Raw genomic sequence first — 18,988 nt, forward strand, 5'->3', positions numbered from 1 at the left:
TATGTAGAGAGTTAGTCTGGAAGTTTGTTGTTAATCTTGTTTCGTTTTTGCTTGCAGATCGATATGTTGGGCCAACAAATATGGGAATATGCCCATCAATGTGACCATGCCGAGCTTAAGGAGGCTCTCAACATAAAACGCAATGGCTTATCCGACAAAATCAAAGATGAGCATATGCAGGAGGAGGGCATCTCCACCGATCATCGTGATCTTTTTGTGCGTTTGAAGTGCACTCTGACCAGTCGTGGTCGCAGCATTAACATCAAGAGTGCTTCGTATAAGGTAGGCTGTGTAACAGAATGAGGTTTTTGCATGGAAATGAGATTCATGTGATAGAAGAGTCGGAACATGGAGCTTCATATATTTTTAACCGGCTTTTACGACAGAATATGCTACCCGTCCTTAATTGTCTACGGCTATAATCTGCAGCTCTAGCCATAGACATTCCAGAGTTAGATAAGTCCATAGTACCGTGCGTGCAAATAGATGATTGGTGTTGTGTGCCATGTTGGGCAGAGTTGAGGGGATGATAACATTCAATCTTGCTTTAATTGGCTTAAGGCCACTACATCATTTGGATCCCAGCATGGGATAACTGTGAGTATCACACAGGCTGGAACTTTGAACTTCTATATATGTGGTGTACTTCGCTGTTGTTGTAGCTGTATTTTAATGTGGAGATGGCGATCCTCGTCAAGCTCTTATAGGCGAGCAAGCCAGTTCCGGTCTATACGACCGATCACCGCTTGAAGAGGTTGGCCATTGGTTATTTAAAGGCGCCAATAACTAGCCTTGTCATAGAGCATCGTAGACACTCATTATTTGTGCAAGAGCCGGTACCACCCGACCTCTCACTGAGACTTTCCACTCGATACCGCCGGATGTCCGCGACTGCAGTTACAGCTACTCCTGATGGAGCATTCCTCTAACCGCAAGCAAAAGTCGGTGCCGCCAGGCCTTTCACTGAGACTTTCCACTCGATATCGCTGATTGCCCGCGACTGCAATTGCAGCTTCTCGGTATATGAAACTTCCCACTATCCATGCCTGTGGTAGCTCTCAGCCGAGCTACTCGTGCTGACGATGAACACCATACAAATCGGAGCTTAGAGTCTCCACTCGTGTAGTACCTAAGTAATCCCGTGCCGGCACTGTTCATTGGTTATTTAAAGGCGCCAATAACTCGCCTTGACTTATCGAGCATTGTAGGCACTTCGCATTTAAGCGAGAGCTCTAACTGAGACTCTCCACACGATATATCTAAGCTTCTCATGATCACGATAAACACCACATAGATCGGAGTTAAAAGTTCCATCGCCTATGGTGCTCATAGTTATGATGAAGGGCACACTTTTCACTAAAGGGAAAAGAAGAGAATAAAGATAAAGATAACAGATAGAGATTCACCATAGTACGATGCAAATCAGTAATCAAAGTAAGGGACAGGGAAACCAAGGCACAAGACAAAAGCAAAGGGAACCAGCTGACCAGAGAGGGGCTCTAGTAGGTACAGTCAGCCTCTTCAAGCTTCTGCAGCAATCCAAAATTAAGAGTGTGCTAAGTGACTGGATGGAATTCAGGCGTAAAATTAGGTATTCACTCATACTCTCGTGGTTTCCCCTTGCAATTGGGGGGCAGAGCCAGAAAGGGTGCTCGACCATTTCCAACTTTTCCTCATTACCACAGAAGTACAATCCCATGGCAGCCGGTTATACGCACCGGATTGACCTTATGGAATCCTTCATCGGCAAGGGCTGCCGCCTCAGTGTACGTCTTCGTCCTTTTTTCGTCATGGGAGAGGCCCATCCCGGTGTGCCTTCTCCGCATGCTTCTGGTCCGTGCCGGGATTGAAAAGAAACCCGGACCCTGGTTCTGTTCGGTTTGTCAGAACCGCATCCATCTTCGGTCGATGTCGGTGAGGTGTAACCGGTGTATGGAGTGGGTACATTGCGGACCTTGCTCTGGCCTTTCATCACTACGGGAGTATGTCATATTGAATTTGTCGCAAGGTGCCGTGCGAACATGGACAACAGTGGGTCACGAGGGTTGTCGTCGTCGTCTTCTGCGTCCTCGTCGTTGGACTATGTATATCCCCCGACCTCTCCCGCGCGGCAATATACGCAACAGCAGCATCCCACCCCCAATATTGCCAGGTCATTGCCGGGAAGTGTATCATTTTTGCAATTGAATTGTGAAACGTTCTCCGTGGCAAGATCGACAAGATTGGGGATGCTTGCAGTGATCCAGGAGACACAGCTGAGCAACAAGGCCAAGGAATGGAAGTGGGGGATTGGCCTTCGTCATACATCATTCCGTGCAGTATACACCCATCTCGCCTGCGCCTGGCGCTAGTGACCCCTACATGGGGATAGCAGTCAGGTCCGGTACTGCCGAGATGGAGCTATACAACATGTACATAACGCCGGTTGGTAGCTGTGTTCGAATTAAAGGCCAAGCTTACAAACCCGACATAAGTGGTTTACTATCTGGCCATAATCGTTTGGTTCTAGGGAACTTTAATGCGCATCACATTTCATGGCATTCTCCTCAGGTAACGACCAGCGGGGAATAGCTTTGGCAGAGGTGAAGCAGGATGCCCCCACTAAGATTATGAGGAGGTGTAGAAGCTCGCCAAACATTTCCATTGCATCCACTGATCTCGTGAGTGATGTATCCTGGCTAGACGTATTTTCTTTCTTCTCGTAATACGCATCCACGACCGACCACCAGATTTCATTACCTATGAGCGCCGGACGTTTATCAATCAGAAGAAGGCCGATTGGGCTGGCTTCTGAGAGTACACCAATCGCCACTGCAGTGACACCACCCTCAAATGTGCTTGTTGGCGAGCGGAAATTCCGAGACATCATTAACGCAGCGACCGCTCCCTTTATACCAGCCGGTCAAATACCCCAAGTGCGGCCCAATTTCCCGGCGCAGGTACTCGCAAACGAGCGTGAGGGGATTCGTTAGACTGACCCCACTAAACCCAGAACAGCGGGCTGAATCTGAAAAGGAGCAGAGGTCACCTATGACGCCGAGCGCCTGGGTTCAAATCTCGGTGTGAACATCAAAAAATTTGTAAGATATCCTGCCATGTTAAAACTTCTCTACCAAGTGGTGTCGCTATACAGCACGACATTCGAACTCGGCATAAAACAGGGGCCCTTTTCATTTACCTTAAACTTTAATTGAACAGCACTTATTGATATGAGAGAAGTATCCCCTGTTCCTTAATGGAATGTGCATGGGAAATTTAAAATAGTCAACGAGCAAAAGCTGCATTTGCTGCTGAAACTCTTGGTTCAATGTAACTTAGGTACCGGTCAAGCTGTGGTCTACTGTTTAGTCACTCTCGAACCTCGGTAGACGGGACGACAGGACCTCAATCACTTTTGGCGACGTAACCGTGACTGATCCGAAGAGGTGCGCCAGGTTGTTCAACCGTCATTTATTATGCATCCCGAGAGTTCTAGTGCTGGGAGTAAAGCCATTTGTCGTACCTGTGCGCTCCGAGCCGTTGGACCGCCATCACAATTTACCGTGGATTAAATTACCAAGGCAAAGATCCTACCCGTCCAAAGGCATAACTACCAGGGAACGGAAGCAAGTCACATAAAAAATAAGTGCATATGATAGAGATTAAGCAAATGGCACGCTCACACCTTATACCAGTAATCTTTGTTGACGTTTACGACTCTCAACGAACCAAAACATAAAATGGTCTTTCGAATTCGTTGAGCTATTGTAAGCGTTTTGCCAATGAGCGTAAAATGATTGCCAATTATATTTTGTATTTTAAGCAATACGCATTAGGGCTCATGAATAGATGACACACACACAATTAGGTTAGGTTAGGTAAGAGTGGCAGTCCTTTATAGACTCACTTAGACAATTTTAAGTCCACTGTGATACCACAGTTGTGAAAGACCAAGGCTTCTGGCGGGAATCGAACACTGGTTATGCAAGCACGCTATGAACTCGGCTACCGGGGCGCCCCACACACACAGTTACCTTTCAAAGTTGTGACAGGTGAAGTTAATTTGCATGCTTCGTAATGGCTTGGGTAAAGACGAAAATAGAAGTAAGTCTGCCACTTTATAACAGACGTCGCAGATAAAAGCAATTCGCATTCAAAAATAAAAAAGCAAGTGCCAAATATAACTATGCCGCTATGCCACTCAACAACACTTGTTGTCTCATTCTTCTGCTTGCTTTGGCTTCATACGACACTCATATGTGTGGTGCTGATTTGCAAACAACACGCAACAACAATTGAAAAACACAACCACTTGACGCTTACTAAAACGTTCGGGCATCTCTCACTCTATTGTATATGTGAGTGTATTTCTAGCCAACTTTGCTTTTAGGTGGCATGCGTAACAGACAATTGTTTTGGCCAAAGTGGCTATTGAGTGCATAATTTTGGGTCTCATGCAGTTCTCTGATACTACATGTTGTCTAAGACACAATTTCTGGGCTGTTATCGCAGGGACAATCCAAATCATCATCTTATGGATAGGTGGATCCCGGTGACTCTCGGTAAACTCAGGTTCTTCAGGATCAGTGTAGAGATTTCGTCGGGGCCCAGTGGCTGGAGCGACTAGGAAATGAAAGGTCTGCCTTACAATTTCGAGGACATCCATGGTATCAGCAGATGCATTAAAATTTCACGGAATTTTAGTTAGTATCAGATTTACCCTTTTATTGTATTGGTTATCCGTTAAAATCTTTTTTGTCTTGCCTATGAGTGTACCAAGGCATATTGGGTCGCTGGGTCTATAAAATTATTTTGGTCATAGAGACATATTCTCTTGCGATTTTCTAAATGTGAATATTACAGACATAGGTTAGGTTAGGCTGAATGGGTTGCCCACCAAAGGTGAGTTCACTCGGAGGCCAGTTTGGTCCATTGTGGTACCCTAGAGGGAGAAAGGGAAGAGAAAGAAAATGTGAGACCTCGTACTGGAGGTTGTACACGAATAAAAGAAATAGACATAAAATAAACAAATCTAGAAGCTACTTAAAATTTGCTAGTCTTCAAAAGCTTTGGCGGTTGTTCATAAGACTGACCGCTTAGGTAGCATAAATCTACCACATCGTTTACTAACCAAAAATTTATATTTTCATCTGTTTTAGGTCATTCACATTACCGGCCATTTGGTAGTTAATAACAAAGGTGATCGTGTCTTAGTGGCCATGGGCAGACCTATACCACATCCATCAAACATAGAAATACCGTTGGGCAGTACCACATTTTTAACAAAACATTCGTTGGACATGAAATTCGTCTACGTGGATGACAAGTAAGATGCCCCTTCATCAATGAACGTTAAAGTAATCACTCACTCATTTTTAATTCGTTTTTCAGAATGTTTGATTTATTGGGCTACAAACCTGAAGATTTACTCGAAACATCTTTATTTGATCGCCATCATGGCATTGATTCAGACAGTTTAATGATGACTTTTAAAAATGGTAAGTTTTTATTTTATTTTCTAAATTTTGCATATTATGTTGCTAAAAGGCATTATAAATAAGTGAATTGGTTTGTATGTTCAATCGGGAAATTTTGAAGCTTGTTCCAAAAAAAATTTCTTACACTTCGCCAAAATTTTGTAATAACCAAAGTAAAACTTTCAAGCAAGAGGTAACGCACAGTTGCACGCCGTTCGAACTCGAAAATAAAAAGCTCGAATCATTATCCTTGAGCTAAAACTTGAATTGGCCAGCACTCATTGATATGGGAAAAGTGTCCCTGGGTGCATTAATGGGATGCCATAATTTCTTATTCAGGCTACTATAGTTGTTGTTGTACCCACATTTGCATGTGGAGGTGGCGATCCTCGTCAAGCTCTTATAGGCGAACAAGCTTGTTCCGGTCTATACGACCGATCGTCACGAGAACATGATGGCCATTGGTTATTCAAAGTTACCAATATCTCGTCTTGTCGTATCAAGCATCATAGGCACTAAGTATTTAATCAAGACCCTGAGCCACCCGTCCTCTGACAGAGACTGTCCACTTGATACCGCTGATTGTCCGCGACTGCAATTGCAGTTACTCCATATGGAGCATTCCACTATCCGCAACCTGTGGATGCGCCCGGTAGCCCTCAGCTAAGCTTCTCCTGATGAAAAACTACACCACACAGAGTGGAGCTCAAAGTTCCAGCCTGTGTGATACTCATAGTTATCCCGTGTCTGGAGGCTACTATAGTAGTCCAGGATGACGAGGGTATTTATAATCCTGTGTTTTTTTGCCGCAATTGTTGGGTAGTGACACAAAGTGTGTGCAACCGATTTCAATCCCTCATCATTACAAAGCCTGCCTTTCACTGTGTCCATCACGATGGCAAAGGTCTGACTTTGCCATGACTAGTCGGGCTTCTTATCAGTTGTTGTTATTCTAGCAGTGGATTGTGCACTGAGGCGGCAGCGCTTGCCGATGAAGGACTCCATCGGGTCAATCCGGTAGGTACAAGCGACTGCCATGGGATTGAATTGTGGCTGTTGTAGGCACACATTTGCATGTGAGGGTGTACCGATCCCCGTCAAGTTCATTAGGTGAGCAAGATTGTTCGGGTCCGAGGGACCGATTGCCACGGGAAGGATATGGCCATTGGTTATTTAAAGGCGCTAATTACTCGCTTTGTCACATCGAGCATCATGGGCACTCAGTATTTAAGCAAGAGCCGATGTCGCCCGGCCTCTCGCTGAGACTCTCCACCCGATACAGCTGATTGTTCACGACCGCAGCTGCAGATACTTCGTATATGGAGCATTTCACTATCCGCAATCTGTGGTTGTTGTTGTTGTTTTACCAGTGTGTTATGTTCTATCTTTCGAATGCTTGGTTCTGTTGAGTATCCAGATTTAGGAACTCTGCCACTAAGATGGGGTGCATCCAGAGGGATCTGGGTCTGGCTGGGCAGTTATACAGGGGGAGTTATACGCGCGATGCACAATAAATTGACGGTTGAACAAATTAGCGCCTCTCCCCGAATCAGTCACAGTTACGTCGCTAAAAATGACTAAGTTCCTGTCATCCCCTCCAAGGGGGTTCGAGAGTGACTTAATAGTAGACCACAGCTTGGCTAAACCGGTATCTAAGTTACGTTGCTCCAAGTGTTCCAGTCACGAATTCCGCTTATGTTCGTTGACTATCCTGTTTATGTCCATATTCAGCTCGCTGATTCTGGGTTTAGTGGTGTCCGTGCAACAAATCCCATGACGCTCGTCTGCGAGTACCACTGCCTGCTCGCGGAAATTGAGCCGCACTTCGGGTATTCGACCGGCTGATCGAATGCTGTCTCGAAATTTCCTCTGGACAACTAGCATATCGAGGGGGGTGTCAGTTCATTGAAGCGGCGATTGGTATACTCTCTGAAGCCAGCCCAATCGGCCTTCTTCTGATTGATAACGTCCGGCGCTCAGAGGCTATGAAGTCAGTTTGTTGTTGTTGCAGCAGTTTGTTGTGTTTTATCTTTCGTCTGCTTGATTCTGTTGATCCAAGACCCAGGAACTCTGCGACTAAGATGGGGTGCGTTCACAGGGATCTGGGTCTGACTCGAGTGGGTCTGGCTGGGCAGTTAAACAGGTGACGTGTATCGTCCTCTGTAGGAGTTGAGGCGGCTGCATTTGCCGAAACGTAATTGAGGTGGAACTACTCTGGTTCACTGGGAGAGTTCAATTTCTTCAGGTGCAATGCGAGGTGGTCGTTCTCCAAGGGCTACATTCACCCTGTAGCCATTTACCGCATCTGCTACCGTGTCTGCATGAATGTTGTCTAGACCTGCTTGATATGCCGCTTGATCTAGAGGTTCTCCCTTGTAGCACTCAACCTCACGCTCTAGATCATGTAGCCTTAAGGTAGATAAGGCTTCTGGGCGGTGGATTTCTATCCACAAGATGATGATTTGGATGGTCTCTGCGATAACAGCCCAGAAGGTATTGCTTAAAGAGCATGTAGTTATGTCTTCGCACGGATAGGATCTTTGTCTCCTGATGGAAGTGATTCCCATGAGAACTGCGACAGCCCGCAGTTCGAAGGGCGGTATTCTGACAGATCTGAATATTATTTTACCGCGTTTCACAAAGCTGACGAGACCACACTAGCGCTGCATAACTTACCACAGACCGACCAATTGCTTTCTTAACAAAGTTTCCTTGTCAGCATCCCAAGTGCTGCCGGCAAGTGACTTGAGAACCTTGTTTCTACTTTTGACTTTATCGCAAACTGCAGTGGCATGTGGGGAGAATGTGTAAGATGAACGGAATCGTTTCTTCATCGACTATCACTTTCAGCTCATTATTCAACTCACGCGTATTTGTAGTGAACAATGTGGCTGTAGATTTGGTGATAGATATCTTCAGATCTCTTGCAGCGAAATATGAGGTAAGCTCATTTAGGTAGACGTTTAACCTATCGCAGATGTCACCAATGGGTGGGAGGCATGGTGAGATGATCATACAATCGTCCCCATATGAAAGATCTCTATACCAACTGAAGGGGGTGGAATAAGGATAGATAGATGTTAAACAGTGACGGAGATATCTCCCCTCCTTGGGGAACTCCCTGTTTCATTCTACGGTGCTTCGACTTCTTATATAGTCCACAAATGACTGGCGACTACACAGATTATTCGCGACAATGCGTTTCAGTCCTAGCTGATGTCACGTAATGGCGGTATCCTCAAATATTTTGAGATGGCTGACCGCTCCGATGGCTATCTATAGGTCCATTGCCACAAGGACCGTCCTATCACATGGCCTGGGCTGATTGAAGCCACGGAAAATGTGTGCGGCGATGGCATGCAAAGCTGTCGTTGATTGTTGGATCTTCCAAATCCATGTTGATGCTCGGCAAATGGAAATTGTCCAACGGGGCTAGGGGGAGGTAGTTCCTCAAGCACCTTGACGAGGTAGGGAGATCGGTCTGTACAACTCCCCCAAACTCGGGTCCTTTCCAGGCTTCAGTAGCGGGACCGCTCTGCCACTCTCCAGACATCGGGACCTATAAGAGTGTTCAAAGACAGATTGAGGACAGTTGTAAGGTACTACTCTACAGGTAGATCCAAATTCTTCAGCATCAGTGTAGAGATTCCATCGGGGCCCAACGCCTTGGATGATTTGGTGTATGACATTTGTAACTTCGCCTACGATAAATTGTGTTGGATGGCTGTCCATCGGCTCGAAACCACGGATACGACGAATGGCACTCCTCCTAGCCCTCTTACCCTCTGTATGCACAAAAAATTGGCAGTTGATCAACCTGGCGCATCTTTTCGGATCAGTCACAGTTACGTCGCCAAAAGTGACTGAGGTCCTGTCATCCCGTCTACCGGGGTTTGAGAGTGACTTAACAGTAGACCACAGCTTGCCTTTTCCAGCCACAAAATCCGCTTATGATCGTGGACTATACTAAATTTCCCATGACAATTCCATTAACGAACACGGGATACTTCTCTCATATCAATGAGTGCAGTCCAATTAAAATTTAAGCTCAATGCTAAGGGGCCTCCTTTTTATGCCGAGTCCGAATCGTATGGAGTCCTTTATCGGCAAGGGCCGCCGTCTCAATGTGCAACGCACTGCTACAAAAACAACAACTTGGTAGTAAAGTTTTAACATGGCAGGATACCTTACAAATGTAGCCAGCATTAGTAAGGGGATAACCACATCTGATAATGTTTTGATGTTCACTCCGGGATTTGAACCCAGGCGTCATAGGCGGACATTCTAACTTCTGCGCCACGATGTCCTCCACCATTGACTACCCTGTTTATTTTCAGATTTAGCTTGCTGATTCTGGGGTTATTGGGGTCCGTACAACGAATCGCATCGCTCACGTCTGTGAGAACCAGTGCTTGCGCCGGGAAATTGGGCCACACATGGGGTATTTGGCAGGCTGATATAAAGCGAGCGTCGACACATAGTCCGACGACGAGGACACAGAAGGCGACGACGACGACGCTAGTGACCCACTGCTGGCTACGTTCGCACAGCACCTTGCGACATATCCAGTATGACTATATTCCCGTAGTGAAGTGAGGTCAGAGCAAGATCGGAAATGTACCCACTGTATGCACCGGTTACACCTCACCGACACCGACCGATGATGGAGGCGATTCTGGTAAACCGAACAGAACCAGGGTCCGTGGTTCTTTTCAATCCCGGCACGAACCAGAAGCGCTTGCGGAGAAGGCACTCCGGGATGTGCCTCTCCCATGACGAAAAAAGACGAACACGTACACTGAGGCGACAGTCCTTGCCGATGAGGGTCCCATCGGGTCAATCCGGTGCGTACAACCGGCTCCCATGGGATTGGCACAGAATGGTGTATCACGAAGGCCAATCCCCTACCTCCATTCCTTAAGCGATCCTTGGGTAGCACATTATATCCTTGACAACTGTGCAGGGTTCTGGTGTTGGTCAGCTTTATCTCCTGGATAGCTGTGATTGACAGAGCCACAATGAAGCAAACCATTGAACCATAGATACGTGCATAATATTCTTTATGAGAGAACTCCAGTAGTAGCAGATATACAAAAGGTTCTTCTCATGATGTATAAGAAAGATTTAAACTCGTATCAATCATGAGATGTCGAAATATTGGGTTGCCCAAAAAGTAATTGCGGATTTTTTAAAAGAAAGTAAATGCATTTTTAATAAAACTTAGAATGAAGTTTAATCAAATATACTTTTTTTACACTTTTTTTCTAAAGCTAAAAGTAACAGCTGATAACTGATAGAAGAAAGAATGCAATTACAGAGTCACAAGCTGTGAAAGAATTTGTCAACGCCGACTTTATGAAAAATCCGCAATTACTTTTTGGGCAGATCATATGTGCAGATCGCCAGGGCACTAATTTCAGACTATTCGCCAACTTTGAAAAGGAGTTGGAAACAAATTATTCCAAAAATTTACCTTAAAAATCTGGAAATCCTTGGGAGTTTGGTCTTAACTTCCAAGCCGTTGCCTAATTTACCTTTCTTTATTAGCCGTCATTCTTTCCATAAAGTTGAGGGTTTCATATCGTTGGCTTGGGTATACCTTAGTCTCCTCCTCTTATTTCCATTGCCCCGTGGTTCTATCTTTATGTTCAAATAATTTCAAAGAAAATTTGCTGCAAAAAACTCAATTCAAAAAACTGAAAGAAGACAGACAATAAATTATTTATGAGAGTTTGTTTTAATGCAATGTGAATGTCTTGACTTTCATTCTCCCTCTCTCTCTATCTCGCTGTGTGTCTTTATTCGTTAATGTGTTTTAAATTAAATAAATTACAAAATAATGTTTTACTAATTACCACGGTAATCAGACATGGCAAAAACAGCCAAGAAATTACTCTCCTTCTCCATGCCACTCAATCATGCCGTTTTTTCAGTAGCCATCCCAACTCCCTGTTAGAACTGCTTGGTCATCTTTTGGCTAGAAAAATGGAAAAAAAAATGTAGCGTACGCACAAAGTTGACACTTTTCCTTCATTTGTCGCTCCAACAGTGTCGGTCTGGTATGTTGGCCATAATGACTTGAGCAAACGATTTAATGAAGGACAACATGATGGTCTAGTCTTCATGCTGTGGGACAGCATAGGAGACCATAACATAGCGCCAGACATTGTCTATAGTGTAGAGACTGTCTTTCCACTTTGCTTGTACATCCTTGAGGCTCTATTGAGTATCTTGGGAACCGTTTGGCTGACCCTGAGTCCTGCTGCTGCTGCTGTTGTTGCACATAATTAGTTTTATCACACGCCATGGTGACTGTTAACTATAGCTGACAGCATATGACCCCTTCCCCGTACTTTTCTGACTTTTTTTTGGAAGAGAGTTTGTCTAACACCGTTCATTTGTCCTTCATGGCCTTTATTGTTGAGACTCGTATGTGTTTCTTGGGCTTCATTTGATGTTATTTTAGGGGATTTTAAAGAATTTTGAGCCCTATATTGCCAAACAATTTTTTTGTACAAATGTAATTTTTGGAAAAATTTCTTTGCTATAGAACAAAAATGGACAAAATGTCCAATAGAAATGAATTTTTGACAAAATTTTCATAGAAATGAAATTTTGACAAAATTTCCCATATGAATGAAATTTTGTAAAATTTTCAATTCTATGGGAAATTTTGTCCAAACTTCATTTCTATTGGAAATTTTGTTAAAATTTTATTTCTATGGGAAATTTTGTCAAAATTTCATTTCTATGGGAAATTTTGTCAAAAATTCATTTCTATTGGAAATTTTGTCCAAATATTCTATAGCAAAGAAATTTTTGTGTCAAATTTTATTTCTTTAGGAAATATTGTTAAAATTTCAGTTCTATGAGAAATATTGTCCAAATTTCATTTCTTTGGGAAATTTTGTCAAAATTTAATTTCTATAGGAAGCTTTGTCGAAATGTCTTTAATTTAGAAAATTTTATCAAAATTTTATTTCTATAAAAAATTTGTCAAAATTACATTTTTATAGGAAATTGTGTCCAAATTTCATTTCTATGGGAAATTTTGTCCAAATTTCATTTCTATGGGAAATTTTGTCCAAATTTCATTTCTATGGAAAATTTTGTCAAAATTTCATTTCATTGTCCAAATTTCATTTCTATGGGATATTTTGTCCAAATTTCATTTCTATGGGAAATTTTGTCAAAATTTCATTTCTACGGGAAGTTTTGTCAAAATTTCATTTCTATGGGAAATTTTGTCCAAATTTCATTTCCATGGGAAATTTTGTCAAAATTTCATTTCCATAGGAAATTTTGTCAAAATTTCACTTCCATAGGAAATTTTGTCAAAATTTTATTTCCATAGGATATTTTGTCAAAATTTTTTTCTATGGAAAATTTTGTCAAAATTTCATTTCTATGGGAAATATTGTCAAAATTATATTTCTTGGGGAAATTTTGTCAAATTTTATTTCTTTGGGAAATATTGTTAAAATTTTACTTCTATGGGAAATATTATCCAAATTTCATTTCTTTGGGAAATTTTGTGCAAATTTCATGTCTGTGAGAAATTTTGTCAAAATTTAATTTCTATAGGAAGCTTTGTCAAAATGTCTTTAATATAGGAAATTTTATCAAAATTTCATTTCCATAAAAAATTTGTCAACATTACATTTTTATGGAAAATTTTGTTCAAATTTTATTTCTATGGGAAATTTTGTAAAAATTTCATTTCTATGGGAAATATTGTCAAAAATTTCATTTCTATGGAAATATTGTCAAAATTTCATTTCTATGGGAAATTTTGTCAAAATTTCATTCCTCTTGGAAATTTTGTCAAAATTTCATTTCTATAGGAAACTTAGTAAAAATTTCGTTTTTATGGGAAATTTTGTCAAATTTTCATTTCTAAGGAAGTTTTGTCAATATTTTATTTCTTTGGAAAATATTGTCCAAATTTCATGTCTATGGGAAATTTTGTCAAAATTTTATTTCTATGGGAAATTTTGTCAATATTTCATTTCTATGGGAAATTTTGTCCAAATTTCATTTCTATGGGAAATTTTGTCCAAATTTCATTTCCATAGGAAATTTTGTCAAAATTTCATTTCCATAGGAAATTTTGTCAAAATTTCATTTCCATAGGAAATTTTGTCAAAATTTCATTTCCATAGGAAATTTTGTCAAAATTTCATTTCCATAGGAAATTTTGTCAAAATTTCATTTACATAGGAAATTTTGTCAAAATTTCATTTCCATAGGAAATTTTGTCAAAATTTCATTTCCATAGGAAATTTTGTCAAAATTTCACTTCCATAGGAAATTTTGTCAAAATTTTATTTCCATAGGATATTTTCTCAAAATTTTTTTCTATGGGAAATTTTGTCAAAATTTCACTTCCATAGGAAATTTTATCAAAATTTTATTTCCATAGGTTATTTTGTCAAAATTTTTCTCTATGAGAAATTTTGTCAAAATTTCATTTCTATGGGAAATTTTGTCAAAATTTCATTTCTATTGGAAATTTTGTCAAAATTTCATTTCTATGGGAAACTTAGTAAAAATTTCGTTTTTATGGGAATTTTTTTCGAAAATAAATTTTTATAGGAAATTTTGTAAAATTTTCATTTCTATGGGAAATTTTGTCAAAATTTTATTTCTTTGGGGAATTTTGTCAAAATTTCAGTTCTATGGGAAATTTTGTCAAAATTAAATTTCTACGGGAAATTTTGTCCAAATTTCATTTCTTTTGGGAATTTTGTTAAAATTTCATTTCTACCGGAAATTTTGTCAAAATTTAATTTGTACGGAAAATTTTGTCAAAATTTCATTTCTATGGAAAATTTTGTCAAAATTTCATTTCTATGGGAAACTTTTTGTGAAAAGTTCTTTAGAAATTTTTTCAACATTCCTTTAAATGATTTTTTTTGTTACTTGCCCGAGTCCTTGTAGTGTACCCAAGAGTCTATTCATCCATGTAGGGTTTCCAATTGTTCTTTAGTTTTTTGTTTTTGCCTTCCAATTTGTTATTAGCACTTGCTTTGGCTATTAACATTTTAATTGTAATTCCATTAGAATGCCTTCACATTTGAGTTTCTTTTTCGTTTTTCCATAGAACAAGGAGGAAGGAGTGAATTGGCTAACAGCCCAGGAGACAAAAGGAGTGCGTTTCAGATGGCAGTGCAAGGAATAAATGTCCTTAGACATTAATGTTTATTAGTTATACCATCATCAGCACCCGGGGTAGTAGTAGCTTTAGTAATGGCATTTCCTTTTTTAGCTGACAATGCTATTGGACGACAAACAATTTGAGCCATTTTTTTGCTGGCATGTTGGCTATGTCCTTTTTCGTTTCCTTGCTATAACGCAATTTTACAATTATTGTAGTTGATTATTGTTTTTAAGGAAAACCCCCCCAAGGATGAGTAGGAATGGGAGGTCCTGGGAACCTCAAGGAGCGGTAGCAGTTATTGCGTGCAATCATTTTTATCATTATCATCATCATTGCTGACTTGCATTAGCAGTGGAATGGGAGTAGTAGAAAGTTTGTCTTTGGATGCGGGTCCAAAGGTTTTATTGCCTTGTAGTTTTATTGTTGTTGTCTAGAACTTCCTTTGTTGTTTTTTGTTGTTGTTGTTGTGACCGTCATAATATTTGAATAGTTTAATGACACCTGGTGTTAGTTGTTTGTTTTATTAGTCGCACTTGCCAGCCAAAGAGCCAGTCATTCTGGCTTTTTGTTTTGTTATTTATGAATTTATGCATTTTTTATAGAGTGGCGCACTAAATGGTAAGGAGCACTATGATAAAGAGGGAGAGGGGGGATGGCAAATATGCAGACTTGAAGTTGAATGTTAGAAAAAATTTCTGACAAAATTTAAGATAATTTTATAAGAAAAAAATTTTGACACAATTTTTATAGAAAACTAATTTTTGATAAATTTTGACAAAATTTTGTATAAAAATAAAATTTTGGAAAAAATTTTTGACAAAATTTTCTATAAAATAAAATTTTGACATAATTTCTATAGATATAAAATGTTGACCAAATTTTCTATAGAAAAAAAATTTTGGCAAAATTTTCCACAAAAATAAAATTTTTACAAATATTTCTCTGGAAATAAAATTTTGACAAAATTTTCTATAAAAATAAAATTTTGACAAATATTTCTCTGAAAATAAAATTTTCACAAAATTTTCTTTAATCATAAAATATTGACCAAAATTCCTATAGAAATTAAATTTTGACAAAATATTCTATGAAAATAAAAGTGAAAACAAAGTTTTCTATGATGATTGGACCCTTCCCCTTACCCCAAAATTACTACCCAAAAATAAAAGTGTACCTATCGGGACAATATGGGTCTCAAATGAAAGGTATTCAGAAGTAAAGTACGAATTTCATATTAAAAATTGGGTCCAAGTAACTGGGAGGCCGGACCAAACCCAAAAACCCCTTAAAATAGGTATATTGGGTGATCATGATAATATGTGACTCCAATGAAAGGTATTCGGGAGTAGATTGCGGATATGGGCAGGAGGGAGGAACAGGCTTTATAATTTGTTAATATCAAAAGAGGGCGGACCCTCCACCTTTACTCCAAAAACATCACCCAAAATAAAAAGTGGACCAATATAGATATCAAATGAAAAGTATGCGGGAGTAGATAACGAATCTGGCATACAAATTCATGTCGAAGTATTGTTGGTCACTCCCACCCACCCACACAAAAGCGCCCAAAATGGGCACATTAGCCAATCACGGATATATGGGACTCGGTTTGTTTGTTCCGTATAGACTGAAAAACGACAGAACCGATTTTCTCGAAATTTTCGCATATTGTGCAGGTTGGTCTGGAAGGAAACATAGGCTATATAATTTTTTGGTTAAGGAAGGGGGACGGACCCTCCCTCTTATGCCAAAAACACAACCCAAAATCAAAAGTGGAATGATATGACAATATGGGTATCAAATGAAAGTTATTCTATGAAAGGTAGAATGCGAATATGGTGTTAAAAATTGGGTCCAATTACCCAGGAAGTCGTCCTAACTCCAAAATGAGTAGAAGCAGACAAATTTGTCGTTCATATCAATATGGGGCTTTCATGAAAGGTATTCGAGAGTAGATTACGAATTAGACATTCAAAATCAGATCGAAGTGTAGGAAGTCACCCCACACCCCGAAAACGCCCCCAAATGGGCATATGACCCATCATGACTACATTAGACTCGGTTTGTTTGTTTGTTCCGTAGAATCAAAGAAAGGAAATATGTGTTATATAATTTTTAGATATCGGATGTTGGTGGACCCTTCCACTTACACCAAAAACCCCAACCAAAACCAAAAGTGGATTGATAGGCACAATATGGGTATCAAATGACAGATATTGGAGACTAGAAAATGAATAGCGTATTAAATTTTGGGTCCAAGTATCGAGCGGGCCGCCCCAATGCCATAACTCCTCTAAACAGATTTATTCGACGTTCCTATTAATATGGGGCTCAAATAAAAAGTATTTGGCTGTAGATAACAAATATGGCATATAAAATTAGGTCCAAGTAGGGGGAGGTCGCCCCACCCCTCAAATACCACCAAAATAAGCACATTAGTCGACCAGGGCTATATGGGACTCAAATGAAAGGTATTTGGGAGTAAATTACGAATATGACATTAAAATTTGCGTTCAGGTCTAGGTGGCGCTTTTTCTCCTAAAAATACGCAAGATAGGTTCATTGACCTATTACGACAATATGGGACTCAAATGAAAGTTATTTAAGAGTAAAAAAAGAATCAGATATCCAGTTTTGGAGCCAAGTTTGGATATCAAGTTTGGGGGTAAGCCCTAAAGTTTGGGGGTATGCCCTAAAGCACCACCTAAACTGAACTTCAATTCCGACTATGGCAATATGGAGTTCAAATCAACAGTATTTAGGAGTGAAGAACGTATATGATATCCATTTTCAGAGCAAAGTGCCGATAGGCGCCTCATTCCCAAAACACCCTCCATACGGTTCACGTTTACCGACCATGGCAATATGGGGCTCACGTTAAAGAGATTTGGGAGTGAAGCACGAATTCGATGTCCATATTTGAGTCGAAATGTGTGAGGTGCCATTCCTCCCCTAAAAAGCACTTCTCATTACCCTAATTTAAAAAAAAAAGATCTCAGAGATTGGTATTGCGATTCGTTAGAAATTTTTTTGCACTCTTACAGTCACCTAAAACAAAAAATAGTTTCTATTGTTGGAGTCGGGTGCCTGGGGGAAATGGATATGTAGACCAATCACGACAATATAGCACTCAAACGAAAAGTGCTTGAGAGAAAACAAGAAAAAGCGTGCTAAGTTCGGCCGGGCCGAATCTTGGGAACCCACCACCATGGATTCTGCTAAAATGTGGGAGCTATATTTAGTTATAGACCGAATTAGACTATACTTGGCGCAGTTGTTGAGAGTCATTACAGAACACTTTATGTAAAATTTCAGCCAAATTGGATAAAAATCGGAGTTTGTAAGGGCTCAAGTAGTCAAATCGGGAGATAGGCTTATATAGGAGCTATATCAGGTTCTTGACCGATTTAGATCGTACTTGGCACAGTTGTTGGAAGTCATGACAGAAAACTATTTCAGCCAAATCGGACAAAAATTGTGGCTTCTATGGGCTCAATAAGTCAAATCGGGAGATCGGTTTATATGGGAGCTATATCAGGTTATGAACCGATTTGTATCGTATTTGGCACAGTTGTTGAAAGTCATAACGGAGCACAACATTGAAAATTTCAGCCAAATCTGACAAATATTGTGGTTTCGATAGGCTTGAGAAGTCATATCGGGAGATCGGTTTATATGGGAGCTCTTTCAGCTTGTTGACCGATTTGGACCGTACTTAGCTGTTATTGGAAGTCATAACAGAACGCTATGTGCAGAATTTCAGACAAATCGGACTAAAATTGTGGCTTCAATGGGCTCAAGAAGTCAAATCGGGAGAACGGTTTATATGGGAGCTATATCCAAATCTGAACCGATATGGCCCTTTTGCAATCCCCAACGGCCTACGTCAATATAAAGTATCTGTGCAAAATTTGAAGCAGCTAGCTCCACGCGTTTGATCGCTATCGTGATTTCGACAGACAGACGGACGGACGGACATGGCTAGTTCGAATCCGAATTTCGAGACGATCAAGAATATAAATACTTTATGGGGTCCTAGATCAATATTTCGAGGTGTTACAATCGGAATGACTAGATTAGTATACCCCCATCCTATGATTGTGGGTATAAAAACGAATTTGGTATCCAATTGAACAGTCATGTGTTTGGTGTCGCCCCACCCTAAAATACCTTCTAAATCGGACGTATTTACCAAACATTACAATATCTGACTGCTATAAAAGCTATTTGGGAGTAGAATACGAAATTGATACTCATTTTTGGGACAAAGACCCTGGGGCCCACTCCACCCTCAAGCAAATGCAAATTTTGCCCATGAACATTCCACTAAGGAACATGGGCAAACTTCTCACATATCAATGAGTGCAATCCC

At 40.4% G+C, this 18,988-nt stretch overlaps 1 protein-coding gene across 8 annotated transcripts in view; it reads left to right on the forward strand.

The window, feature by feature from the left end:
- LOC106086794 (protein similar) overlaps window positions 1–18,988 on the forward strand; it is a 479,262-nt gene that overhangs the window by 98,369 nt on the left and 361,905 nt on the right. For all 8 annotated transcript variants that reach the window (XM_059362061.1, XM_059362062.1, XM_059362063.1 and 5 more), the window contains 3 exons: window positions 58–282; window positions 5,139–5,305; window positions 5,371–5,477. In XM_059362061.1, the coding sequence (XP_059218044.1) occupies window positions 58–282; window positions 5,139–5,305; window positions 5,371–5,477 (499 nt within the window). The remainder of the gene's footprint in view (window positions 1–57; window positions 283–5,138; window positions 5,306–5,370; window positions 5,478–18,988) is intronic.

This window comes from Stomoxys calcitrans, chromosome 2 (assembly GCF_963082655.1).
Source record: "Stomoxys calcitrans chromosome 2, idStoCalc2.1, whole genome shotgun sequence".
NCBI classification, from domain to species: Eukaryota; Metazoa; Arthropoda; class Insecta; order Diptera; family Muscidae; genus Stomoxys; species Stomoxys calcitrans.